The 27,589-nt window shown below is 44.0% G+C and overlaps 1 protein-coding gene across 6 annotated transcripts in view; it reads right to left on the bottom strand.

Moving 5' to 3' along the window:
- Window positions 1-27,589, bottom strand: part of PUM1 (pumilio RNA binding family member 1) — a 3,075,948-nt gene that overhangs the window by 170,535 nt on the left and 2,877,824 nt on the right. For all 6 annotated transcript variants that reach the window (XM_044084662.1, XM_044084694.1, XM_044084669.1 and 3 more), the window contains exon 17: window positions 10,666-10,858. In XM_044084662.1, coding sequence (XP_043940597.1) covers window positions 10,666-10,858 — 193 coding nt within the window. The remainder of the gene's footprint in view (window positions 1-10,665; window positions 10,859-27,589) is intronic.

The following is a 27,589-nucleotide window of genomic DNA, read 5'->3' as shown; positions in this document are numbered from 1 at the left end:
TTTCTTATAAGAATGATAAGGGTGGTACCGCAGTTGAATACTTGAGTGGTGTTAGGTTCAAAGTTAACTTTAGTGGTTTGCAGACAGTTCAGACCCGGACTGCGCTTTTCTTATAAGAATGATAAGGGTGGTACCGCAGTTGAATACTTGAGTGGTGTTAGGTTCAAAGTTAACTTTAGTGGTTTGCAGACAGTTCAGACCCGGACTGCGCTTTCTTATAAGAATTATAAGGGTGGTACCACAGTTGAATACTTAAGAGTGGTGTTAGGTTGGAGAGACACTGAGCTCCTCATGGGGCCTGTAGCACAGTGGATTGTAGTGGTGTTGTCTGTCTTTATCAGTAGTTGTCCCGGATGAAGTAGGTCCTTGAAGGCTGTCAGGGCATTTTGAACAGCGAACATCTCTTTTTGATTGATACATTTGGTTTGAGGACCATGTGCCCTGAATGCCTCTTCCTGCCATGTGGGCTCCCCAGGCATAATCTGATGCATCCATCGTTAGTATCTGCCTGGCTGGAGGTAATGTGAATGGCTGTCCCTTGTTCTGGTGACAAGCCTTTGCCCACCATCGAAACACCTGTTGCAGGCAGGGAATGAGAGTAATGACTGTTTCCAGGCTGTGGCAATGCTGAGTCCAAACACTTTTTAGGTACCACTGAAGTTTCCTCATATGCAGTCTTGCATATGGAATTAGTAGGATGCAGGATGCCATGAAGCCCAAAGCCTGCAGATAACTGGGCCTTTGTTGCCAGCATTTTGAAATAGGTAGTCAGTTGCCTTTGTTTGTCTGGTGTGAGATAAGCCATCTGGGCAGTTGTATTCAAGCTTGTACCCAGGAATATTATCTCTTGTGAGGGTACTAGTTTTGATTTCTTTTTGTTGACTGTGTACCCTAGGCATGATAGAAGTCTTTTCACAAACATCAGATGTTGAAGAAGAATGTCCTTGTTCTCTGCTTGAATGAGATAGTCGTCCAAGTAAGGATATACTTGTATTCCTCTTTGTCTGCAGAATGCAATTACTGGTGCCAGGCACTTTGTAAAGACCCTGGGTGCAGTAGAGAAGCCAAAGGGCAGTGCAGAGAATTGGTAGTGCATTGAGCCAGCTTTGAATCTGAGGTATCTTCTGCATAATTGTCTGATTGGGACATGCAGGTATGCCTCTTTTAGGTCTAAAGTCAAAAGCCAAGCATTCTTGCCCAACATGGGCAGAAGCTGCTGCAAAGTCAACATTTTGAATTTTGGAATATCCAGGAAAGTGTTCAGAATAGATAGGTCCAGTATCGGCCTCCAGGCCTTGTCCTTTCTGGGTACCAGGAACAGTCTTGAGTAAAATCCTTGTCCCTGCTCTTGTTCTGGTACTTGTTGAATGCCCCCCCCCCCATGTTCATGAGGGATGAGACTTATTTTTGCACCTCTGCCTATTGATTTTTTGGCAGATCTGGCCATCCATTTGCCTTTGGCATAGAATGGAAATGGAACTTGTATCCTTGTGACACTATGTTTAGAACCCACTTTTCCTGGGTTATGATGTGCCAATTTTGAGCAAAAAGTGCTAATTTTCCCCCTAAGGGTGCTGCCGGAAGATAAGTGCTTGGTGCAGGCAGGGGGAAGTCATTGGGACTGTTTTCTGTATGTTTGTGTTCTATCTTCTCCAGCTTTGGATGTAGAAGTACCCCATTGTTTGGGCCTATAAGAACCTTGCGCTTGGGATTTACCCCTGGGGCGTCTGGTTCTGCCCCTTTGAGGTCTGTCTGACACAGGAAAGGACCAATTTTTTGTAGGCCAGGGTCTATTAAACCTGGGTGGCTGTACTTGTAAAAAAATCTTTGACAGTTTGCATATATTTAGCTTTGTCCTCCATTTTCTTTAACACCTCTTCTGCCTTAACACCAAACAAAGTATCATGCTGCAAAGGTGCATCTAGTAATTTAACTTTAACATGATCAGGCAGATTTTGTTCCATTAACCAAGCACGCCTCCTAATTACAGAACCCGTAACTGCGGCCCTGCAGGAGGCCTCCAAAGAATCAAAACCACATTGCAAAGTATGCTTTCCAACTTGTTCTGCTGCATACAATAAATCCTGCATTTCCTTGTTTTCTGCACATTCAGAATTTAACAACATTTTCTGTTTAAGCAATCCCATGACATGTTGCTGATACTTAAGCATATGAAATTGACAGTTTAAGGCCCTTATAGCAAAAGTTGCAGATGTGTAAACCTTTTTTCCCCATCTATCCAGTGCCCTTGAATCCCTGTAAGAGGGGGGTGGGTTTTTTGCAGTGCAAGCCTTAACTCCCTTTGGACCCTGTGAAATAGTTTCTGGGTCAGCAGCAGGGTTTTTAAAAATAAATTTGTGAGAGTCAGGAACCCTGTAATATCTGTCAGGCTTAACAGGAGCTGGGGCTAAGGAGTCAGGGGTCAGAATAGACTCCGAAAACACATCATCTACAATGTCTAACACAGGTGGAATAGGTAGAGGCCTGTGCTGAGGTAGTATCCCTGAGCCTCTTTTTAGATTCTGAAAAATCTTGGCTCTCCCAGTGGAAATGCTCCCTCATGGTATGCAAGGTTTCCCCAAAGGAATAGTCCTCAGGAGGAGATGCTGAAGGTATAGATTCTTCAGCATCATAATCCTCATAGGGGGGAAGAGAATATTCCTGATCAGAAGAGGAATCAGAAGAAATAGAAACCTGATTTGAAGATTCATAGTCAGTGTCTTGCCTAGGCCTTTTATCAGGAGGGGGATGGGAAGCCCTGATCAAGTTAATCAAGTCTTCGGCCATTTTGAGCATCTGTTTTTTAGGCATAGAGGCCTGTCCATGTGGCTCTTGAGTTTGTTTCCTTGCTTTAGAAGGTGCTTTAGTCTTTGCCTTTGATGTTGAAGTTGTTTTAATGTAAAGATGTTTAGGTCTGAATACACCCTCAGAAGCCGGTGCCTGCTCAGCGGCTCCAGACCCATCTGAGGGATTAGCGTCCGAGGCTCCAATACCTTGAGTATCCAGAGGCATGGCCGACTAAACGTGGGAGTCGGTAGCGGCCTGCGACTCTAAAGTAGCTGTTGTCAGGGACTCTGAAAGCGCCTCACCAAGAACCGGCAAACCGGCGACTAGCTTAGAAGAAGCTTCGTCGTCGGTTTTGGGCCTCGGTTGTTTTTCTTTTTCTTTGCGTTTTTTGTAAACTCCGGTAGTCGGATGGCTATCCAACGACATTTCAGGATAATTAAACCGGCGTCCAAAAAAGTTTAAAGCAAAATCATTCCGATGTTTAATAGTGCGTTGGTTAAATCTAGCACAAAACCGACAACCAGTAACATTGTGATCAGGGCCTAGGCAAGGAATACAATAAGAATGAAAATCCTTATGAGGTATTTGCTTTCCGCAAGAAATACAATTATTAACTTTTTCTGACATCGGTCTGGAGCAAGAAAAAAGTTTCCCCAATGGGGTACTTAGCTTTATTGAAGACTTTGGATCTGAAACTCAAACACGAAAATCTAAGGAGTCGGCCGACCGGCACTTGCAAACTGCTTCTGTTTCGGGCACCGCGAGGCAAGAAAGACTGAAGAAAATGACGTCGGCTGCTTCTTTTATACCCCCGACGACCTGACGTCAGGGAAGGGGTGATGGCAGCCGACGCAGGACCTGAGACTTTGGAATTCGGGCTGGCTGGGGGCAACCTGCCAGCAGGATTGCCCAAATGTAATGACTGCAACAGTGAAACACGAAGAACATCTGTGCAGTAACTCAAACCTGGTTCACGGCTCCAGAGAGCACCCCAGCACTACCAGGCTACAACTCATACCACACATTTCGGCCACAGAACATGGACTGAAACACAAAAGGAGGGGGTGTATCCATATTCATCAAGGATACCTACACCTCCAGGTTAGTGGCACAGCATGATACCTCTGAGATCATACATGTGCAACTAACATCGGGCAAATCTGCAATGCAAATTGTGGCCTGCTACAGATCACTCTCCATGACCCAGGACCACCACTCCATCTTTCTGGAGACACTGGAAAACATGAAGGTCCTACCAAACACCCTGATATTAGGCGATTTCAATTACCCTACCATTCACTGGGAAAACTACTCGAGTACAAATTCCCATGCCCAGCAGTCCATGTAATTCATCAACTCAAAACGCCCTGGATCAGCTGGTAAACTCCCCTACCGGAGGTGAAAGCATATTAGACCTGGTCATCACCAACATGGGCGACAGGTGTTCCACACTGGAGGTCAACCCGTCACTGGTTAGATCAGACCATAAACTAATCACTCTGGATGTCCACACCCCCCCACCACCTCCAACTAAGGAAACCACAGTAAAAACTTTTCTAAAGCAAACTTCACCTTACTTAAGACAGAGATGGTAAGTTCCACAGCCCCCACGCTAAAGGATAACGCTGCCCAAGATGCAGAAACTTTTACAAATGCACTCTATGAGCACCTACAAGGATGCATGGATCGTGCCATCCCTAGCAAAACCAAGACTCACCCCTCTAAGAGAAGGAAACCAGTTTGGTGTACCTCTGCAATAAACAGGCTATACAATAGGAGGAGGAAACTAGTTCAGAAAAAAAGCAAATCCCAAGAAGGAAAGACATCCCTGATCAGTATCAGTAAGAAACTGAGGTCCCTCACGAAATCATCCAAGGCTAACTTCGAAAGAAAAATAGCCAAGGATTCAAAATATAACCACAAAGCCTTCTTTAACTATGTTAAGATTCTAAGTGACAACTCGCAGATATGCACTGAACTAGTGCAAAATAGCACAAAATATACTGAACCTACTGATATTGCCAACATCTTGACAGATAGATTCAGTGCAAACTTCACCCCTTCTCACCTCCAAAAGGCTCCACAACAATACCGGAAAAGTGTAGTGTCCAAATATCACAGACGCACAGGTGAAAACAGCCCATCCAAAAGCCAAAAACACAGAGTCAATGGGACCAGATGGTGTCCCAGGCTGCATCTTGCACGAACTACAGAACGAACTAACCCCCCCCCCCACCTAAACACGCTGTTCAACCTCAGCCTGTCCACTGGCTACGTGCCCATAGAATGGTGCACAGCAACAGGTATTCCTCTCCACAAAGGAGGAGCCACAACTGAGCCTGGTAACTATCGCCCCATAAGACTGACTAGTCTGGTCTGCAAGGCTATGGAGCACATCATCATGGAACTCATTAACAAAGACATTGGGAACCTCCAAACACTTGACCCGACCCAGTTCGGCTTTGTTAAGGGCAGATCATGCCTACTAAACCTGGTTGACTTCTTCGAGACAGTCACCAAGGCCATAGACGAGGGAAAGGTAGTTCACACAGCCTACCTTGCCCTTGCCAAGGCTTTCGACACCATTCCCCACTCGGGTATTACAGAAAAACTCTCCAGCCTGAACATAAATCCCTATGTCACGAGATGGGTTGCCAACTGGCTTACAGACAGAACCTCACACGGTAAGAACAGTGGGCTCCAGGTCCGACTCTAAACCAGTCACAAGTTGTGTCCCGCAAGGCTCGGTCCTGGGACCCCTACTGTTCGGCATATACTTCTCAGAAGTACAGGCAAACACAGGAGGACTATGGCTAACCAAGTTCGCCGATGACTGCAAACAGGGAGCCATAATTGATTCTCTGGCTGACACGGACATCCTCCAAAAGGGCCTTAATGAGACGGACACCTGGTGTCAACGTTATGGCCTCAAGCTAAATGCCAAAAAATGCATAGTCATCCCGTTTGGGAAAAACAAAACACCCACGAATTACCACATAGGTGGCAGCCCCCTTAATACAGAAGAGGTAATAAGAGATCTGGGGACCCAGGTAGATAGTCATCTCTCCTTTGACAATCATATTGTCAAAGTAGTTAAGAAATCCTTCTATGTGGCCCATCTAATTACTAAAGGGTTCGCATCTAGAAATAGAGAGGTTGTAGTGCCTCTCTACTCGTCACTCATTAGACCCATCAAAGAGTACAATGCCCCATTTGGGATGTACCTCACAAAACACTTCCAACAGCTGGAAAGACCACAAATGTACCTCACCAAGAGGATTACTGGTCTCAAACATATGTCCTATGCAGCCCGACTGAAAAAACTCCGGCTGTACTCAGTGGCATATCGCTTACTCAGAGGTAATCTCTGCCTGACTTACAAAGCCATGTCCAACTCAGAACTGATAGACATGCTCCACCTAAAGAAATCCAAGTCACTGTGAGCCGCGTGCTCTAGTGAGCTAAACCTCGCCACAACAATAAATAGAACATGCTGGAGGAACAGATTCCTGCCACAGAGACTCCCCATGCTTTGGAACAAAATTCCAAATTACATCAGGCAGAGCCCCTCACTAACACTCTTCAAGAGAAACCTTGACGAGTGGATGGGTAACAGAAAACACACCCCTGGGATCACTTCACTGGCTCTGCTTGACAGAGGATCAATTAATTAATCAATGGGGTGGGCAAAAGCCGACACACACTGGCTAGGCTTATAAATGCCCTTGAGCAGATAGCCTAGTACCTACCTATGAACCTATGTCTTCTGAGCACAGACACAGTAACAGCGGCCCTGCAAGAGGCCTCTAATGAATCAAAACCACATTGCAAAGTATGTTTTCCAACTTGTTCAGCAGAATGCATTAAATCCTGTACTTAATAAAGGAATTTCGACTGGAAACAGACTGACTGCCTTGCTCGGATTACGTTTGAATACTTAGTAATGCTGTACAATTATATATTTTCTATTATTATTTTTTGTTTCAGTTTGTTTTGACTTAAGACGAGTTTAAGTTCGCTACTTCTACTACTATTGTCTGATCTGATTAATATACGGTGATGAACTAGAAATATATGGGCTGAAAATCTTCCACACAGAGAAGTTTCTGACACTGTTTTGTTTTTGGACCCACTACACTTTAGTGGGTTGTTTTGAGACTTCAGGGATACCACGGAGATTACTTTTCTTTTAATTCTTTACTTTCCACACAGTCAGGAATCAACATCATTTTCTGTTTAAGCAATCCAATAACATACAATACTTTAACATATGAAACTGGCAGTTTAAAGCCCTAATGGCCAAGGTTGCAGAAGTGTAAACCTTCTTACCCCATCTATCCAGCACCCTGGAGTCTCTATCAGAAGGGGTAGGATTTTTAGCAGCAGAAGCCTTAATGCCCTTGGGCCCCTGTGAAATAGTCTCTAGGATTTTTAAAAAGAAACTTGTGTGACTCAGGAACGCTGTAGTATCTGTCTGTTTTTTTGGGAGCAGGAGACAAGGAATCAGGGGCCAAACTAGATTCCGAAAAAGCATCATCAACAATGTCTAGTACAGGAGGAATAGCTAAAAGCCTATGCTGAGGTAGGAGTAAGAAATCCCTAAGCCTCTTTATTGAATCAGAAAAATCATGGCTTTCCCAGTGGAAATGCTCCCTTAGGGTATATGTAAGGTTTCCCCAAAAGAAAATTCCTCTGGAGGGGAAGCAGACGGAATGGAGTCCTCTGCATCAGAATCCTCATAAGTAGAGAATGGCAAATCCAGATCATCAGAAGAATCAGAAAAACAGAATCCTGGTCAGAAAATTCATAAATCACTTCAGTCCTAGGCCTCTTAGAAAGGAGGGATTGGCTACCCCTGATTAGAGTTATTAGATCTTCAGCCATTCTTATCATTTGTTTTTTAGGCATAGAGGCCTGAGCGTCGATTTTTTAGACAAGGTTCAAGATTTAGGCCTAAGAGAAGAAGGAGGCGTCAGTTTAATATGCAAGTCCGTAGGCCTGAATACACCCTCAGAAGCCGGTGCCTGCACAGCGGCACCAGACCCATCCAAGGTAGAGACATCCGCGGGTTCCATAGTTGAAGCATCTCGCAGCATACCGGACTCTGAATGGGTCTCAGTAGAGGCCTGCGAATCAGAAGTAGCGGGTATCAGAGGCTGTGAAAGCGCCTCACTGATTACCGGCGAACTGGCAATTGGCTTAGGAGAAGCGTCGTCTGCAGTTTTGGACCTTGGCAGCCTGTCTCTGTCTTTATCTTTGCGTTTTTTCAGAATCCCGGTAGTCGGATAGCTAACAGACGACATTTCTGGATAAATAAACCGAGAACCGAAATATTTAGAGGCGAAAATATACCAATTGACAGTGCGCTGATTAAATAAAGTACAAAACCGACAGCAAGGTACGTCGTGGTCAGGGCCTAGGCAAAGAATACAGTACGAATGAAAATCTTTATGAGGTATTTGCTTTCCACAAGTAATGCAATTGTTAACTTTTACTGACATTGGTAAGGAGCAAGAAAAAGTTTCCTAAACGGGGTACTTCGCTTTAGTTGAAGACTTCGGTTCTGAAACTCGAAAACGAAAATTTCAGGAGTCGGCTGACCGGCACTTGCGAACTGCTTCTGCTTCGGGCACCGCATGGCAAGAAAGACTAATGTAATGGCGTCGGCTGCATGCTTTATACCCCTGACGTCTTGGAAGAAGGGACAGCAACCGACACAGGACCCAAGACTTTGTTAATCAGGCCAACTGAGGGCTACCTGCAAGCAGATAACCCAAATGTAATGACTGCAACAGTGAAAAACGAAGAATATCAGGAAAACTGCAGCATCAGGAAAATATCAGTTTGGGACAAGAATGTGATATAAAAGAACTGGAGCAACAGTGAGTATACAAATATTTGGGAATTGATGAAGGATCACCAATAAAACATGAACAAATGTGAATAAAACTTAGAAGGAATACTTTAGAAGACTTTAATTCTGAAAACAGTGTTGACATCTAGGAACAAAATCCAAGCTATAAACCAGTTTGCTCTTCCTGTCCTAACTTATAGTTTTGGAATGACTGACTGGCCCCAAAACGTGTTGGATAGATTAGATAGGAAAACAAGAAGGATGCCTTCATGCTCACCAAATAATTTTTAAAAATCAGTGTATACCAAGACTATATATTCCTCTTCCAAAGGAGGGATGAGCCTCCTTGAAATTGACTACATGTACAGATCTGCAACTGTGGGGCTCCACGCATATTTGCTGACCTCACAAGACCCAAATATAGTGAAAGTTTTGAAACATGAGGAGAATAAATCTAAGATGACTTCTCTGCTTAATTTAACAGAAGCATATCGACATCAAGTAGGAATGGAAATCAAACTAGAAGTAGATAAAAATCAGGCAGCAAATGAATGTACTAAAAAACAAAAGAAAGATTACAAGGTGAAGGATCAAATGAGAAGGCAAAAAATGTGGAAAAATCATAAATATAGTTGCAAGTATAGAAAACTTGTGGAAAAACCTTATGTTGATCAAGAATGAATGCAGGAATGGTTAAGAAGAGGCAAATTCAAAACAAGAGATGAAAGGTTAATATTGGCAGCCCAAGACAGTGGGCTACGTACACGCTGGTATACAAAGTCCATTGAACATGTGGGAGAAACAAGCAAGTATAGGTTTTGTAAAACCAAACTGGAAATAGCCGCACACCTTTTGTTGCTGGTTGTGACATACGAATGGCGGAAGTACTGTATACTGAAAGGCATAATAATGTGGCAAGAATGTTGGACTGGGGATTGTGCAAGCATTATGGTATTGAAGTGGCTGAAAAACACTGGCAACATGAGCCACAAAGCATCACAGAAAATAATGAAGTTTATATCACATGGAAGCACCCATTACTAGCAGTTCAAAAGATAGATGCTAGAAAACTGGACATAGTGGTCCAAGAAAAGAAGACAAAAGTAGCATTGATCATTGAAATCACTACACCTATGACTACAGTGTCTTGTGTACAGAGAAAGACAAAGTCATAAAATATCAGGATCTACAAGCAGAAATGACAGCAATGTGGAAGAAAGATACCCAGACAGTTCCAACATTAGCAGGAGCAATGGGTCTTATAAAAAAGAATCTACAATTGTACTTACGTATGTTACCAATCCATGCAACTTCGTACGAATTGCAAAAGTCATTACAGGCACATTGCGGGTGCTGTGAAGAACACTTTTGGCTGACATCAAAGTTCATGAAACAATACTAATTTCATGGACTTTAATCGTACTTTGACTTAGGAACGGGGTCCATTCCCATCATAGTATTAGAAACCCAAAATATTTGGAGAAATAAAGAAAGAAAAAAACTACACCATACCACCACCCTATGAGTTTGATTTCAGTATTTCCTCAGATATGGACACACACTTTGTATAGGCAGCCACTTCAAACATCAATAAATACAACCCCCATCTTCAAACAAGACAAACAAATGCAGCAATGGTTCCTACAACCTGCACCCAGTCTCTGAAAAATCAAATTAAAAAGCTAAGACAGAAACAAAACCCGACCACATATTCATCAAACAAGCTTTACCATGACTATCTACATACTTGCAGCTTACACAGTCACCATACTTACTTTGAGATCCATTTCTGAATAGTACTCACCCTTATCTGTGAAAACGACCACATATAACCGCTATACATAATGGTGGAATTCACAGTCTATTTAAAGTACTCAACCACAATGAAGCAGATAATGTGCACCTTTCCATTCACTGTGTGTGTGTGTGTGCGTGTGTGCGTGTGTGTGCTCGCACGTGCAGTCCGTGAATGTAAGCTTCAGACTTTCAGATTTCTTTACAAACGCAACATATGAACCTTTTACCTTATGCATAACAATTTTGCGCTGAGCTGGTTCAGCCACATCGATCATTTTCTGTACCACATAGTTGGCATACTGATCCTTCATCATGGTATATAAGGCACTGTGTGGACCATCATTCATAGTGCACACTTCATCAATCAGCATGGCACGCTCTGTACGGGATGCATGGGTAACACATTTCTCAACAACATTGCTGCAAGCAAAAAAAAGAAAAATGTATGCAGTTAAGATACAACCATTACTAACTTTTTACCTACTCCCTCCTATCCATTTGGAGTTTTGTAAAATGATAAGCTAGTAATAAATGACAATTAATGTACTTACCCCAAAGGCAGATCTTTAAAAAGCACCAACCATCTTGGGTAACTATCAGAACTAAATGCTACAGGCATTATTACTGGCTGGCATCTAAAGCTTTTGCAGGCTGCTTGGTTCCCTACTCAGTTCCATTATGCAGTTCTCTGTTTCACTCTCCAGTTCTTCTGAAGAAGCATAAATACTCATATTCAACAGATAAATTACATTTGTGGTGAATATATTTAACTCCCGTTTTTTTAATGGGTAACTGAACTTGGTCAGCAGACCCACTTTAGTCATGACTTGGGTTCAAAAGAGAAGAACAAAACACAATTACAGAGTAGAAGGCAGTCGAAAAAGCACAATCCTTTGTGAAGGAAACAGACTGGTAAGGAATAAAGAAAAAAGAAGTTAGGACTTATCATAATGTTCATCACTTATACTTGACTGTGGGTTCGGTTCCGTATCTAGGAAAGTGCAGTTTTGTACCTACCATAAATGTAGATGTTCGAGTGCTAATACAGCTGCAGTCATAACAGATGGGTTTTCCTGCCGTCAGAAGGGTCCTCGGTCGGCCGAATTCCAAAGTCTAGGTCCGGCGTCGGATGTCGTCACTTCTTCCCTGACGTCAGAGCGACAGGGGGTATAAAAGAACCAGCCAACACCATTTTCTTCAGTTTTTCTTGCCCCAGATGTCAGGTGCCCCAGAAGGAAGGCAATACATAAAATTATGTAATAATGCAATGCAATATAATCAAAAAACAGAAGTTGCAAGCAAATACACCATAAAAGAATACCCCAATCAGGTTGTATGAGGAGGTGTTAGCCATTAGGCCTGTCCCAAGAGGGGAAGGAGGGAGGGAAACCTGGACTGCAGCTGTATTAGCACTCGAACATCTACATTTATGGTAGGTACAAAACTGTACTATGTTCATCGTGCAAACAGCTGCAGTCATAACAGATGGGTAGAATACCAAAGCTAAAAAAGGGGTGGTAGGCACTAGGTGGAACTAGGAGGAGCCAGGATGCCCTGCAAGACTGCAGTGGCAAAGCCAGCTCTAGATTTGGAGTATAATGGTAGGTGATAGTGCTTGGAGAAAGTATGTACAGAACTCCAAGTGGCAGCTTCCAAAATATCTTTGGTAGGAACCCCCCTGAGGAAGGCTGCAGAGGTGGCTGTGGCCCTTGTGGAGTGAGACCTGATGCCTGCAGGTACAGTTTTACCATGAAAAGAGTAAAAAAAGTGTATGCAGTGGGCTATCCATTTTGAGATTGTCTGTTTGGAAATAGGCTTCCCTTGAGCTCCGGTAGCATAGGACACAAAGAGTTGCTCTGATTTTCTGAAAGGCTTTGTTCTGTCCAAATAATAACGTAGCTGTCTACGAATGTCCAAGGAATGTAGTAGTCTCTCCCCTTTGTTTTGAGGATTGGGGTAAAAGGTAGGTAAGTGGATAGCCTGATTCAAGGCTACCCTGGATACTACCTTTGGCATAAAGGAAGGGTTGGTTCGCAAGGATACTCTGTCCTGATGGAAAATGATGAAAGGCTGCACAGCCATGAGGGCTTGTAGTTCCGAAACCCTGCGAACTGAGGTGATAGCCAGCAGGAAGGCTGTTTTCCAGGACAAATATTGCAGTTCTGTTGAGGCAGCTGGCTCAAAGGGAGGCAAAGTTAGTTTTCCTAGAATGAAATTGAGGTCCCAAGCAGGTACTGGTTGTTTCCTTGGGGGTTTTATATTCTTAGCCCCTCTGAGGAACTGTCTTAAGAGGGGGTGAGAGAATAAAGGAGGATCAGTGTTGTATTCTGCAGAAATGGCTGAGGCATGGATTTTGATGGAGGAGAATGAAAGTCCTCTGCTTAGCAACTCAGCTAGGTACTGTAATATTTGAGGTAAATTCAGTATTCCAGGGTTCTGGCCCCTTTTCTCATTCCAAGCACAAAACCGTTTCCATTTTGTGGAGTAGGCTTTTCTAGTAGAAGGTCTTCTGGCCTACAAAATGACATCCTGCACCTCCTTGGAGAGTAGGGTCTGTTGTGATTTTAAGGAATCTTCCATGCGGCTAGATTGAGTGTTTTCAGCTGACTGTGAAGAGTTTTGAAGTTGTGCTGAGTCAGTAGAAGAGGCATTAGAGGCAGGATCCATGGTGGGGAATGCGTCAGGCTCCTCAGGAGTGGGTACCAGTGTTGTCTTGGCCAGCCTGGAGCAATGAGAATCATCTTTGGTCTGTCTGCTCTGGTTTTTAATAGAACTTTGGGCAGCAGAGGAAGAGGTGGAAAGGCATAAACTGTCATTGTTGTTCAACTGAAAGAGAGTGCGTCCACTTTCCAGGCCTGTGGATGAAAGATCCTTGAGCAGAATTTTGCCAATTGGTGATTTCTGTGGGAGGCAAAGAGATCTATGCCTGGCCTTCCCCATGTTTGAATTATCTTTGAAAAAACTTGAGGATGCAACTTCCATTCGTGTGGGTCTGTCATATTTCTGATTAGGTTGCCTGCCAGCGTGTTTTCCTTGCCTGGCAGGAACTGTGCTTGAAGCTCGATTTGCAATTCCAGAGCCATGTTCCAAAGAGACATGGCTAGCCTGCATAGGGGGTATGAATGGGTTCCTCCCTGTTTGTTTATGTACCACGACTGTGGTGTTGTCTGTCCTTATCAATAGCTGGCCTGGATGCAGCAGGTCTTTGAAAGCTGTAACAGCATTTATTACTGCTAGCATTTCCTTTTGATTGATGTGTAGGTGCTTTTCTTTTTGGGACCATTTGCCCTGAATGCACCAATCTGTCATGTGCGCACCCCAGGCGTAATTCGAGGCGTCTGTTGTGATGACTTGATTTGCTTGAGGCTTGCAGAATGGTAGACCTGTGTTTCTTTGGCATGCTTGAGCCCACCACAGAAATTCCTTTTGCAGACATGGAATCAGTGGTATTATTGTCTCCAAACTGTGGCTGTGTTGAGACCATAGGTTTTTTAGGTACCATTGAAGTTTCCTCATATGCAGCTTTGCACATGGGATTAGTAGGATGCAAGATGCCATGAATCCCAGAGCCTGCAGGATTGAGTTAGTTGAGTTAGTTGCCCTTGTTTCTCTGGTGTGAGTTAGGCCATCTGGGTGTTTGTATCCAAGCTGGCACCCAGGAAAATTATTGTTTGAGAGGGTATTAGTCTTGACTTCTTTTTGTTGACTGTGTATCCGAGAGTTTTCAACAACATTATTACATACGCCAGGTGTTTTAGAAGTATGTGCTTGCTGTCCGCTTGGATCAGGCAGTCGTCCAGGTATGGGTATATTTGTATCCCTTGAAGTCTGCAGAAGGCAATTACTGATGCCAGGCATTTCGTGAACACTCTGGGTGCAGTAGATAAGCCAAAGGGCAATGCAAAGAATTGATAATGGGTTGAACCTGCAAGAAATCTGAGGTATCTTCTGCAATCATGTCTGATTGGGACATGCAGGTATGCCTCCTTGAGGTCCAATGTTACCAGCCAAGACTCCTTGCCCAGCATGGGAAGAAGCTGCTGTAATGTGAGCATCTTGAAATTTGGCACGAGTAAAAATGTGTTTAGGATGGATAGGTCCAAAATAGGTCTCCAATCTTTTCCCTTTCTTGGCACCAGGAATAGTCTGGAATAAAAACCTTGACCCTGTTCTTGTGCAGGTACCTCTTGAATAGCTTTCATGTTCATGAGATCTGAAATTTGTTTTTGTGCCTCTGCCCTTTGATTGTGTGGCAGGTTTGGCATGCCTCTCATTTTTGGAAGGGTGTGAAAGTGGAATCTGTAGCCTCTGTCTATAATGTCCAGGATCCATTTGTCTTTTGTGACAATATGCCAATTTTTTTGAAAATAATGCCAGTTTTCCGCCTAAAGGTGCTGCCATTTGAGCCTTGCTTGGCATGCAAAGGGGAAAGTCATTGGTTCTGCTTTCTGAATGGCTGTGAACTATCCTCACCACCTCTTTGTGTAGGTGCTTGCCATTGTCTGCCTCTAAACGATCCTTGAGATTGCCCTCTACCCCTCGGGCGCCTGTATCTACCTCTTTGGGGTCTGTCCGTGGCTGGAAAGGACCAATTTTTGGAAGGCCAATTTCTACTGAAACGTGGAGGTTGTACCTGTATGAAATCTTTCACTGTTTGCATTGATTTTGCCTTTTCCTCCATTTTCTTTAATACCTCCTCAGCTTTAACACTAAATAATACATCTTTTTGCAGAGGTGCATCCAGTAATTTAGCTTTAACATGATCTGGTAAAGTTTGCTCTTTGAGCCAAGCATGTCTACGTATGACTGATCCTGTAACAGCAGCTCTACAGGAGGCCTCTAGAGCATCAAAACCACATTGTAAGGTATGTTTACCCACTTGTTCTGCACTATGTAACCAATCCTGCAACTCCTTCAAGTCTGGTTGTTCAGGTTGTGACATTTTGCTTCTCAACTGTGATAACAGAAACTGTTGGTACTTTAACATATGGAACTGACAGTTTAATGCCCTCATTGTTAAGGTGGCCGAGGTGTATACCTTCTTCCCCCACCTTTCTAAAGCTCTGGAATCTCTCTCTCTGAAGGTAATGGATTTTTAGCAGTGGAGGCCTTAATTCCCTTGGGACCCTGTGAAATAGTTTCTGGGTCAGCCGCATGGCTTTTGTATAGAAATTGGTGTGAATCAGGAACCCGGTAATACCTGTCAGGCTTGACTGGAGCTGGAGGTAAAGAATCTCTGTTAATGCAGGCCTCCGAATACACATCTAGTATGTCTAAGATGGGAGGTATAGCCAGAGGCCTGTGCTGAGGGAGCAAGAGGAAATCCCTAAGCCTTTTCTTGGAGTCTGAGTACTCTTGGCCTTCCCAGTGGAAGTGTTCCCTCAAGGTATGTAAGGTTTCCCCAAAAGAGTAATCCTCAGGGGGGGAGACAGAGGGAATGGACTCCTCTGCATCAGAATCTTCAAAAGGGGAGTAAGAATGTTCCTGGTCTTCAGAATGTTCTGAAATAATGGAGGCCTGGTCCGAGGAAGGGGATTCTTCCTCCACTCTGGGCCTTTTGTCTGGAGGGGGTTGAGAACCCCTGATAAGAGTAATCAAATCCTCAGCCATTTTGAGCATCTGCTTTTTAGGCATGGGGCCTTGAGAGGGGCCCTGTGGGGGCTTGTCTTTTAGTATGCATGGCTGCTTTAGACTTAGTGAAAGCCTTGATGGAAAAAGAGGAAGGCCTGAAGACACCTTGAGAGGTGGCAGGCCTGTCTAAATTCTGAGTTTCACTGCCAAGAGTGGCTTCGGTATCTGTAGTCGGGGTGTGGGCCGAAGAGACTGCGACCTCGGGCACTGAAGACACTGCCAAAGAAGTGTCATCGGTAGTCAGGGGCTGCGTAGGCGCCTCACTGAGAACCGGACCACCTGTAGTCGGCTTTGGTGTGGTGTCGGTAGAAGTCGCGGACCTCGTATGTCGGTCCTTATCTTTGCGTCTTTTACTTAAAACTGGAGTCGGAGTATCCGACGACATAATGTAATTAAACTTTTTGCCAAAATAGTGTTGGGCGAACTCCGCCCGACGCTTAATAGTGCGTCTGTTGAATGTAGCACAAAAACGACAGGCCGAGACGTCGTGGTCTGGGCCTAAGCAAGGAATGCAGAGGGAATGAAAATCCTTATGCGGTATTTGCTTCCCACATGAAATGCAATTATTAACTTTGTCTGACATCGATCTGAGGCAAGAAAAGTTTCCCCAACGGGGTACTTAGCTTTCAAGAAGACTTCGGTTGAAAAATATTCATAATCTCAGGAGCTGGCGGACCGGCACTTGCGAACTGCTTCTGCTTCGGGCACCGCGCGGCAAAAAAGACTGAAGAAAATGGCGTGGGCTGGTTATTTTATACCCCTGTCGCTCTGACATCAGGGAAGAAGCGACGACATCAGACGCCGGACCTAGACTTTGGAATTCGGCCGACCGAGGACCCGCCTGACGGCAGGAAAACCCATCTGTTATGACTGCAGCTGTATGCACGATGAACATCTGCAGAAGCTGTGTACTCCAGGATCTTGAGAAATTCCCTGGCAAATACCAGCTTTGACTAGAAAAACTCAGGAAGAACTTCTGGACTTTGGAGAAAGAAAACTCTTCCCATGGCCGAATCTTAAACATCCCAGGAAAACAATTCTGTGAAAAGGGATACAAGATCAAATGAAAAAAAAAAGTAGAAGACTCAAACATTTGCTAAAGACTCTGGACAACTTTAACGAGCATGCAAATGAAGGCAACCATCCAACTATGGAACATTATTAATGCTTTGAAGTCTGCAAAAATCAATTACTAGTGCCAGGCACTTTGGGAACATCCTTGGAGCAGCAGATATTCCAAAGGGTAATGCAGAGAAAGTACAGTTGTGCAAGTAAACTTACCATAACAGTAGACATTTGAATGATCATTGCTGTAGTATCCCAAGTTATACATTGCATATAATAAAACAGCTGGCCAGATTTCAAAGCTTAAGGGCACCTTTCATGTACCCAAACCATTAGCTTGAGCTGAGCTGACTAAAAAGGAAGATATGGGTACCAAGCCCTTGAGAGCTTTAATGCCAAATGAAAGAGAGAAGCTAAGCCCCAAGAGGACATTGGTAGGGAAAGAAAACTACATTCCCACTCCCTGGCATAAAAAACAAGGGAGTGCAAGAAGAGAGCAGCTACTGCAGCAGTTATCATTCAAACATCTACTGTTACAGTAAGCGTACCTACATAAATTGTACTAGGTTCTTCAAATTGATCACTGCTGCAGTAGCTTAAACTATACGGATTACCACAGCTTACAATTACTGGGAGGTAGAAAGAGAAGGGTCCATGAGTTCCTGGATAATAGACCTGGCAAAGCCTGTTCTAGAACTGTAAAATGAATCCAGTTTGTTTAAATAAAAATATGTATAGAGTTGCTGCTTCTAGAACCCTTTCAAAAACATAGATGAAGCTAAGGCCCCTGGTAGAATGAACTCTGACCTTGTTGTGGCGGGAACAAAAACAGTAATAGCCTTAATCAACCATTTGGAAACAGTCTGCTTTGACACAAACTGTCCCCTCCTTATTTTCACCAGAAATGAAAAACCGATGAGCAGTTCTGAAAGATTTTGTTAAGATAGTACCAAGGTTATCTGTGGGCATCCAAGGCATGAACTATCCTTTCTCCGTCATTTTTGGGTTCAGGAAAGAACACAAGATGATGGACAGAGTGGCATAAAGAAAACCTGGATACCACTTTAGGCACAAAAAAATTATTACTTCTCAAAGAAACTCTCTCTTTGTGGAATATGAGATAAGGCTGCCCTGTCATAAGAGCATGCAACTCAGATACTCTTCTTGCAGAGGTCAGATCAATCATAAATAACAGTTGTGTAAAATCTTACCATAACCATAGATGCTCTTCTCTTCCATGTTGCAGTATTCCAAACTCTTGTGTTATCCTCTGCTTGCTACCCGAACGTCCAGCCAGTATACAAAAGCTTGTAGCCACTGCTAGGTACGTGGGACATCTGACTTTGGCCTAGGGAGTATGGGTCATAAAAGTGATGTCTGCACATACTTTTCCTCAGAACTGAATGCTCCAGTCAGACCCCAGTCCTGTGCCATCCATGAAGGAACAGTTTAGGTGCAAAGAAGGGGGTAAGGAGAGAGGGAATGAATACTGCAACATGGAAGAGAAGGACATCTATAGTTATAAGATTTTACACAACTATTCTTTCCTTCTACTCTCATGCTGCAGTAGTCCAAACTTGTGGGTGAGTGCCAAAGCTCACAGGGAAGGAGGAGGTAGTGGTATGAACTGTTCTCTACAAAGCCATGAAGGATTGCCCTAGCAAAGCCCGCTCTGGAACTGGAGATGTGATCCAACCTGTAGTGTTTAGTGAAGGTATGGACAGATGTCCATGTAGCTGCCTCCAAAATGGATGCAGTGTCCAGTCCTTTGAAGAAGGACCCCAATGAAGCCATGGCTCTAGTGGAGTGGGCTTTAATATTTGAATTGAGTTGTATCCCATGGAATGTGTAGCAAAAGGAAATAGCCTTGGAAAACAAAGCAGAAATAGCCTGTTTTGTCACTGCCTTTCCCAGACCTCTGAAGTGAAAGGAGACAAATAGTTGCTCCGAATTCCTAATGGCCTTAGTCTTGTCAAGGTAAAATCTCAGTTGTCTGTGATCATCAAGGGAATGTAAGACTCTCTTCACTGTCATTTTGGGGGTGACACAAAAAGATGGGCAGGTGGATACCCTGATTTAAGGATACCTTGTTGGCCACCTTGGGCATAAAGGAGGGGTTGGTCCTCAGGGTCACTCTATCCTTGTGGAAGATGAGGAAGGGAGGAATTGCCATGAAGGCCTGGTACTTTGACACTCTTCTGGCTGATGTAAGGGCCACAAGGAGTACAGTTTTCCAGGTACAATGTCTCAGAGATGCCGTACAAGCTAGTTCACAGGGGGTAACAGTGAGTTTCTCTAAAACGTAATTCAAATCTCATGGAGGTGGAACCAGCCTCCTGGGGGGCCTGAGGTTTAGTAGTTCCATAAGTAATAACTTTGGAGGGAGACGGGAAGCTAGAGGTGGATCAAGAGGCAGACAGGCCGAAAAGTACAGTTGTGTACCTACTATAAATGTAGATGTTCGAGTGTATTCACTGTTGCAGTCATTACACTTGGCAGGCGACCCGCAGTCGGCCCGAGTTCCAAATTCTTGGTCTGGTGTCGGTTGCTGTCGCCTCTTCCCTGACGTCAGTGCGCCAGGGGTATAAAAGTTGCAACCGACGCCATTTTCTTCAGTTTTTCTTGCCCCAGATGTCAGGTGCCCCCAGATAGGAAGGCTGAAAAGATTAAAAATATGCCAAACAACCATGCATATATTACTATAAACATTTCCTTCATCTATAAGCAAAAACACCACATAGGTTGTATAGAGTTGAGAAGTACAGGGGGATGGAGGGTGGGTAACTTGGACTGCAACAGTGAATACACTCGAACATCTACATTTACGGTAGGTACACAACTGTACTATGTTCATCGTGTTTCACTGTTGCAGTCATTACACTTGGGTAGAATCCCAAAGCTGAGGTTGGGTGGCTGGGTCTAGATTGGATTTGGCGAGGCTAACAAGCCCTGCAGAACTGCAGTGGCAAAGCCTGCTCTGGATTTGAAGTAGAGGGGTAGGTGGTAGTGCTTGGTAAAAGTGTGCACTGAGCTCCAGGTTGCAGCTTCTAATATGTCTTTGGTTGGTACCCCTCTGAGGTAAGCTGCTGAAGTGGCTTGCTGCTCTGGCAGAATGAGGCCCAATGCCCTTAGGCACAGATTTGCTATGTTGTGCATAACAGAAGCGGATGCAGTGTCCTATCCATTTTGAGATTGTCTGCTTTGTAATAGGTTTTCCTTGTGATCCTGCAGCATATGCTACAAACAGTTGCTCAGTTTTTCTGAAAGCTTTTGTTTTGTTCAAGTAAAATCGTAGCTACCTGTGTATATCCAAAGCGTACAGAAGTCTTTCCCCTTTATTCTGAGGATTTGGGTAGAAAGTAGGCAAATTAATGGTTTGCTTTAAGGCCACATTGGAGACCACTTTTGGCATGAATGTTGGGTTCGTCCTAAGAGAAACCCTGTCCTGATGAAAAATGAGGAAAGGTTCCACAGCCATCAATGCCTGTAACTCTTAGACTCTTCTTGCTGAAGTTATTGCTAGGAGCAGAGCAGTTTTCCATGACAAGAATTTTAGATCAGCTGTGCTGGCTGGTTCAAATGGAGGCAGTGTTAGTTTTTCTAAAACAAAATTGAGGTCCCAAGTAGGTACTGGAGCTCTCCTAGGGGGTCTTATATTCTTTGCCCCTATGAGGTACTGTCGTAGTAGAGGATGTGAAAAAATAGGAGTAACCGTATTGTAATGAGCTGAAATGGCAGAGGCATGGATTTTAATATATGAAAAAGGCCTTTGTCCAACATCTCAGTCAGGTATTGCAAAATCTGAGGTATATTAGGGACCAGTGGGTCGAGCCCTTGTGCCTGGTTCCAAGCACAGAATCTCTTCCATTTTTCTGCATAAGATTTCCTAGTGCTGGGTCTCCTGGCTTCCAAAATTACATCCATAACAACTTTAGAGAGAGGTGCAGTCTGAGTGGCTACATTATCTGCCATGCTGCCAGGTTTAAGGTTCTGAGTTGACTGTGCAGAATCTGATTGTTTTGCTGTGTCAGATGATGATGGATTTGAGGTACAGGCCAAGGTGGATCTTGGGACAAAGTCTTTAGGATTGGGTACCAGTGCTGGCGTGGCCAGTCTGGTGCAATCAGGATCATTTTTGGCCTCTCTTGTCTGACTTTTAGAAGCACCTTGGTGAGGAGAGGCATCGGAGGGAAGGCATAGATGGTCAGGTTTTTCCAGCTGAATGATAGAGCATCCGCTTTCCATGCTTGAGAGTGATAAGTCCTTGTGCAAAATTTCTGTATTTGGTAATTGTGAGGGGAGGCAAAAAGATATATGTCTGGGCATCCCCATTCCCTTGTTATCATGTTGAACACTTGTGGATTTAGCTTCCATTCGTGAGGATCCATGAGATTTCTGCTTAGTTCATCTGCCAGTGTATTTTTTGTTCCTGGCAGAAATTGTGCTTGCAGATGTACCTGGTAGGTCAGTGCTGTGTTCCACAAAGTCATGGCTTGTCTGCATAGGGGGTAGGAATGTGTGCCCCCTTGCTTGTTGATGTACATCACTGTGGTATTGTCCATCTTTATTAATAGTTGTCCAGGATGTATTAGGTCCTTGAAGGCTGTCAGGGCATTCTGTACAGCTAGCATCTCTTTTTGATTGATGTGAAGATGCATTTGTTCCTTGGGCCACATGCCCTGAATACATTTTCCTGCCATATGTGCTCCCAAGGCATAATCCGATGCATCCGTTGTTATTGTCTGCCTGGCTGTAGGTAAGGTGAAAGGCTGTCCCCCTTGTTGTGGTGACAGGCCTGGGACCACCATCGAAACTCCTGTTGTAGGCAGTGAATCAAGGTTATGATTGTCTCTAGGCTGTGACAATGCTGAGCCCAAACAGTTTTTAGATACCACTGTAGTTTCCTCATATGCAGTTTTGCATATGGAATTAGTAGAATGCAAGATGCCATGAAACCCAGGGCCTGCAGAACTTTTCTTGCAGGGAGCTGGGTCTTTGTTGCCATCATTTGAAAGTAATGAGTCAGTTGCCTTTGTTTGTCTGGTGTGAGATAAGCCATCTGGGCAGTTGTATTTAAGCTTGCACCCAGGACCTCTCTTGAGAGGGTACTAGTTTTGATTTCCTTTCGTTTACTGTGTACCCTTGGCAAATTAGCAATCTTTTTACAAACGCCAGGTGCTTTAGAAGAATGTCCTTGCTCTCTGCTTGAATAAGGCAGTCACATCCAAGTAGGGATATATTTGAATTCCTTTTTGTCTGCAAAATGCAACTACTGGTGCCAGGCATTTTGTGAAGATCCTGGGCGCAGCAGATAAGCCAAAGGACAGTGCAGAGAATTGGTAATGCATTGAGCCTGCTATAAATCTGAGGTATCTTCTGCACGATTATCTGATTGGGACATGCAGGTATGCCTCCTTGAGATCCAAAGTAACTAGCCAAGCCTCCTTGCACAGCATGGGCAGAAGTTGTTGTAGCATTAACATTTTGAATTTTGGAACATCCAGGAAAGTATTCAGGCTTGACAGGTCCAGTACTGGTCGCCAGGCTTTGTCTTTTCTGGGTACTAAGAAAAGTCGTGAGTAAAATCCTTGGCCCTGTTCTTCTTGTGGAACTTTTTGAATAGCTCCCATATCCATAAGCGCAGCAATCTGTTTTTATGCCTCTGCCCATTGGTTTTGTGACAGGTTTGGCATACCTTTTGGTTTTGGAAGCGTGTGGAAGTGGAACCTGTACCCCTAAGAAACTATATTCAGCACCCATTGGTCTTGGGTGATCATGTGCCAATTTTTTGAGAAAAGTGCTAGCTTTCCCCCTAGGGGTGCTGTCAACTGGTAGGAGCTTGGCATTTGCAGAGGGGAGTCATTGTGACTGTTTCCTATAAGGTTGTGATTTGTCTTCTCCTCCTTTGGGGGCTGAAGTACCCCATTGTTTAGGTCTGTAGGAGCCTTGGGGCTGAGATCTGCCACTTTGGTGTCTGTATCTGCCTCTTTGTGGCCTGTCTGACACTGGAAAGGACCAATTTTTTGAAGGCCAGTTTCTGATAAATCTAGGTGGTTGAACCTGTAAGAAATCTTTCACAGTTTGCATTGACTTTGCTTTATCCTCCATTTTCTTTAACACCTCTTCTGCCTTAACACCAAACAAAGTTATCATGCTGTAGTAGAGTAGAGCATCAAATAATTTTACTTTTACATGGTCAGGTAAACTTTGTTCTTTCAACCAAGCATGTCTTCTAATAATTGAGCCTGTAACTGCGGCTCTACAAGAAGCCTCTAATGAATTAAAACCACATTGCAGAGTATGCTTTCCCACTTGTTCAACTGCATGCAATAAATCCTGCATTTCTTTACTGTCAGGACTTTCTATATTTGTAACCATTTTCTGCTTTAACAATGACATGAGATACTGTTAATATTTAAGCATGTGAAACTGACAGTTTAAAGCTCTTACAGCTAAAGTAGCAGAAGTGTAAACCTTTTCCCCCCATCTGTCCAGAGCTCTGGAATCCCTATCCGAGGGGACAGGATTTTTGGCAGTGGAAACTTTAACCCCTTTAGGACCCTGAGAAATAGTTTCTGGGTCTGCAGCGGGGTTTTTGTAAAGAAATTTATGAGAGTCAGGGACCCTGTAAGTACCTGTCTGGCTTTACTGGTGCAGGGGGTAAAGAATCTGGAGAGAGACTGGATTCAGAAAAAACATCATCTACAATATCAAGCACAGGGGGATAGCCAGAGGCCTGTGCTGATGCAATAAAAGGAAATTTCTGAGCCTTTTCTTGGATTCTGAGTAATCCTGGCTCTCCCAATGGAAATGCTCCCTCATGGTGTGCAGGGTTTCCCCAAAAGAGTAATCCTCAGGCGGTGAGGCTGAAGGAATGGACTCTTCAGCATCAGAGTCCTCATAGGGAGGGAGAGAATAGCCCTGGTCAGAAGAAGAATCAGAGGAAATGGAAACCTGATCAGAGGAATCATAATCAGTGTCTTGCCTAGGCCTTTTGTCAGGAGGGGGATGGGAGCCCCTGATTAAAGTAATAAGGTCTTCGGCCATTTTAAGCATCTGTTTCTTTGGCATGGATGACTGTTCTGGAGAATGCTGCACTTGTTTCCTTGTCTTTAATGGTGTTTTTGACTTTGCCTTTGCTGCTGTAGTAGCTTTAATTGTAAGCTGTGAAGGTCTGAAAACACTCTCAGAAGCCGGTGCCTGCTCAGCGGCTCAGGACCCATTTGAGGGTATAGTTTCCGTAGGCCCAATACCTTGAGTTTCCACAAGCATCTGTGTCTCCATGTGACTGTCAGTTACGGCCTGTGGCTCTGAGGTAGCGGGTGTCAGGAGCTGCGAAAGCGCCTCACTGAGAACCGGCGACTGGCCTAGAAGTGGCTTCGTCGTTGGTTTTGGACCTCGGATGCCTGTCTTTTTCTTTGTCTTTGCGTTTTTTATACATTCCGGTCGTCAGTTGTTCCGACGGTATTATGTAATTAAATCTTCGTCCAAAATAATGTAAAGCAAAATCAAACCGACGTTTAATAGTGCGTTTATTGAATCTAGCACAAAACCGACAACTAGTAACGTCGTGGTCAGGGCCTAGGCAAGGAATGCAGTAAGAGTGAAAGTCCTTATGAGGTATTTGCTTCCCACAAGAAATACAATTATTAACTTATACTGACATCGGTCTGGAGCAAGAAAAAGTTTCCCCAATGGGGTACTTAGCTTTATTGAAGACTTCGGTTCTGAAATTCAATTTTGAAAACCTCAGGAGTCGGCCGACCGGTACTTGCAAACTGCTTTTGCTTCGGGCACTGCGTGGCAAGAAAGACTGAAGAAAATGGTGTCGGTTGCAACTTTTATAGCCCTGGCGCACTGACGTCAGGGAAGAGGCGACAGCAACCGACGCCGGACCAAGACTTTGGAACTCGGGTCGCCTGTCAGCAGGATAACCCAAGTGTAATGACTGCAACAGTGAAACACGATGAACATCAGCACCAATGTGTGCTTCAACTCATTACATCTGAGTGACGCCTCCAGGTGCATCTGCAGTTAACTCCTACTGACACCTCCAGGCATTGTTCGTATTTGCATCTATAATTCCAAAGTCATGCTATGTACAAAGCTTTAAAAGATTTCATCTTAAAGCTTACACAATGACAAAGTGCATTAATATTTGTCCTCTGTATAGTGCAGGTAAATGAATAGTAAATGTTTTTATGATATTAATTTATATAGATACAATTTTCACAGTTTAGTACATATCTCAACAACCAAGTAACACAGACATAACTCCTTAGCCTAATATGAAAGCTCTCAGCTAGATGAACAACATGTTGCTGACAGTATGTGTGTAACTTGAAAGGTTGCTGAGATATTCTAAGTTGTTTACAAAACATTACAAGCTTAACAGTTACTGTGTTTACTGTGACTTATACAAGTCATTTTAAGACCTAGTACCTAAAGAATACTACCACTATAAAAACAGTTTGTGCTGAAGGGTTTGCCATTGACACTTCTTTCATAACCACTATGGCTCCAGAGATATGAATATTTGCATGAAATGTGAGGACATAATTTGATTCTTTCAAAAGCCTTAGTCTCCGCCCATTGGAAGTTACAGCACAAATCTCGTGAGCTCCATTGGAGTGAACGAGTTAAGAGAGAAATATGCCAACCCTGCTAGCAAGAGTTCACACAGACAGGACAGCACTAAGGGAACCTCAGTGTGAAATGGGTCTAGCTGTTTTTGTAGACACCACATGGAGAATCTCTTCCATTTAGACAAATAAGATCTCCTAGTGTTAGACTTCCTGACCTCCTGCAGGACTGTTAGCATGTCTTCAGTGTAAAGGTGTCCAGAAGGAATGAAAATTCTATCAACCACAGGGTTAGACTCAGAGATTCCAGATGGGGATGGATTAGGGATCTCTTGTCCTGTGTGAGAAGGTACACTCTCTGTGAGGTAACATGTGACAAATGCCCCTGGCTACATGCAGGAAGGGGAACCAATGCTGTCTTGGTCAAAGGGGAGTCACAGCAAGATTGACATGTTCATAGGTTCACAGGAAGGTACTAGGCTATTGGCCCTAGGGCCTATATAAGCCAAGCCAAAAAGGTACCTTGGCTTTCGCCACCCAAGAAAATTATTTTCCTGTGCCCCTGTCAAGCAGAGCCGCAGACGTGATCCCCGGGGTGAATTTCCCATCTCCCATCCAATCAAGATTTTTCTTGAAGAGTGCCAATGAGGAGCTTTGTTTGATATAGATAGGTAGTTTGTTCCAGAGTATTAGAAGTCTCCGGGACAGGAATCTATCCCTCCAGCATGTTCTGTTTATTGTGGTGACAAGGTTTATGTCCCTAGAGCGTGTAGCTCAGAGGAATTGGGATTTCTTTAAGTGGAGCATGCCCAACAGCTCTGAGTTTGACATAGCTTTGTATGTTAGGCTGAGATCGCCTCTGAGTAGGGTATATGCGATGGAGTAACGCTGGAGTTTTTTGAGACAGTCTGCGTACGGCATCTGTTTGAGGCCAGTAATCCTCATTGTGAGGTATTTCTGCGGCCTTTCCAGTTGTAGATGTCTTGTGAGGTACATACGAAAAGGGGCACTGTATTCTATAATGGGTCTAATGAGTGACGAGTAGAGGGGAACAATGACCTTTTTTTTCCTGGATGAGAAACCATTTGTGATAAGTGCCATGTAGAAGGATTTCCTGACTACTGGAGTGATGTGATTATCAAAGGAGAGACTACTGTCCACTTGTGTCCCCAAGGTCTCTTATCACACTTTCGGTGTTAGACTACCGTCTATGTGGCAGTTCATGGGTACAGAGTTTTTACCAAAAGAGATGACAATGCGCTTTTTGGCACTGAGCTTCATGGCTTTGACACCAGGCATGTGTCTCAGTAAAGCCCTTACAGTTTGTTCTGCTGGATCTTCAGCAGGACTTTTTGAAGTAATAGGAAGGGGGGATGCACATAGAAACATCCCCCTTCCGTGAGATTGAAAAGGCATCTATTAGCCTTGCTAATGGAATGAGTTGCCTGGTACAAAACAGCGATAGTTGTCTGTTCAGAGGGGAGGCAAACAGATCTATTTGTGGTGTACCCCACCTGTGGACAATGTCCAGAAACACATCCCTGTGAAGCATCCATTCATGGGATTGTGACATGGACCTACTAAAGGTGCCTGCCCGGATGTTCTGAGCTGAAGGGATGTAAACTGCTTGCAAGGAGACTCTGTGTTGGGCTGCCTGGTCCCAGGCATGTTGAGCAAGTCTGCAGAGCAAATAAGATTTGGTTCTGCCCTGTTTGTTCACATACCACAGAACTGTAGTGTTGTCTGTGAACAATTTTAGGGAACTGTGTTTTAGGGCATGAAGGAAGGCTGTCAGGGTAAATAGGATAGCTCTCATTTCCCTGATGTTGATGTGCTCCCACCTAAAGATGTGTGACGAGGTACCCTTCACTTT

Source organism: Protopterus annectens, chromosome 1.part1 (genome assembly GCF_019279795.1).
Source record: "Protopterus annectens isolate FY-2018-M chromosome 1.part1, PAN1.0, whole genome shotgun sequence".
NCBI classification, from domain to species: Eukaryota; Metazoa; Chordata; order Ceratodontiformes; family Protopteridae; genus Protopterus; species Protopterus annectens.
This window is presented reverse-complemented; position numbering and strand designations above follow the sequence as displayed.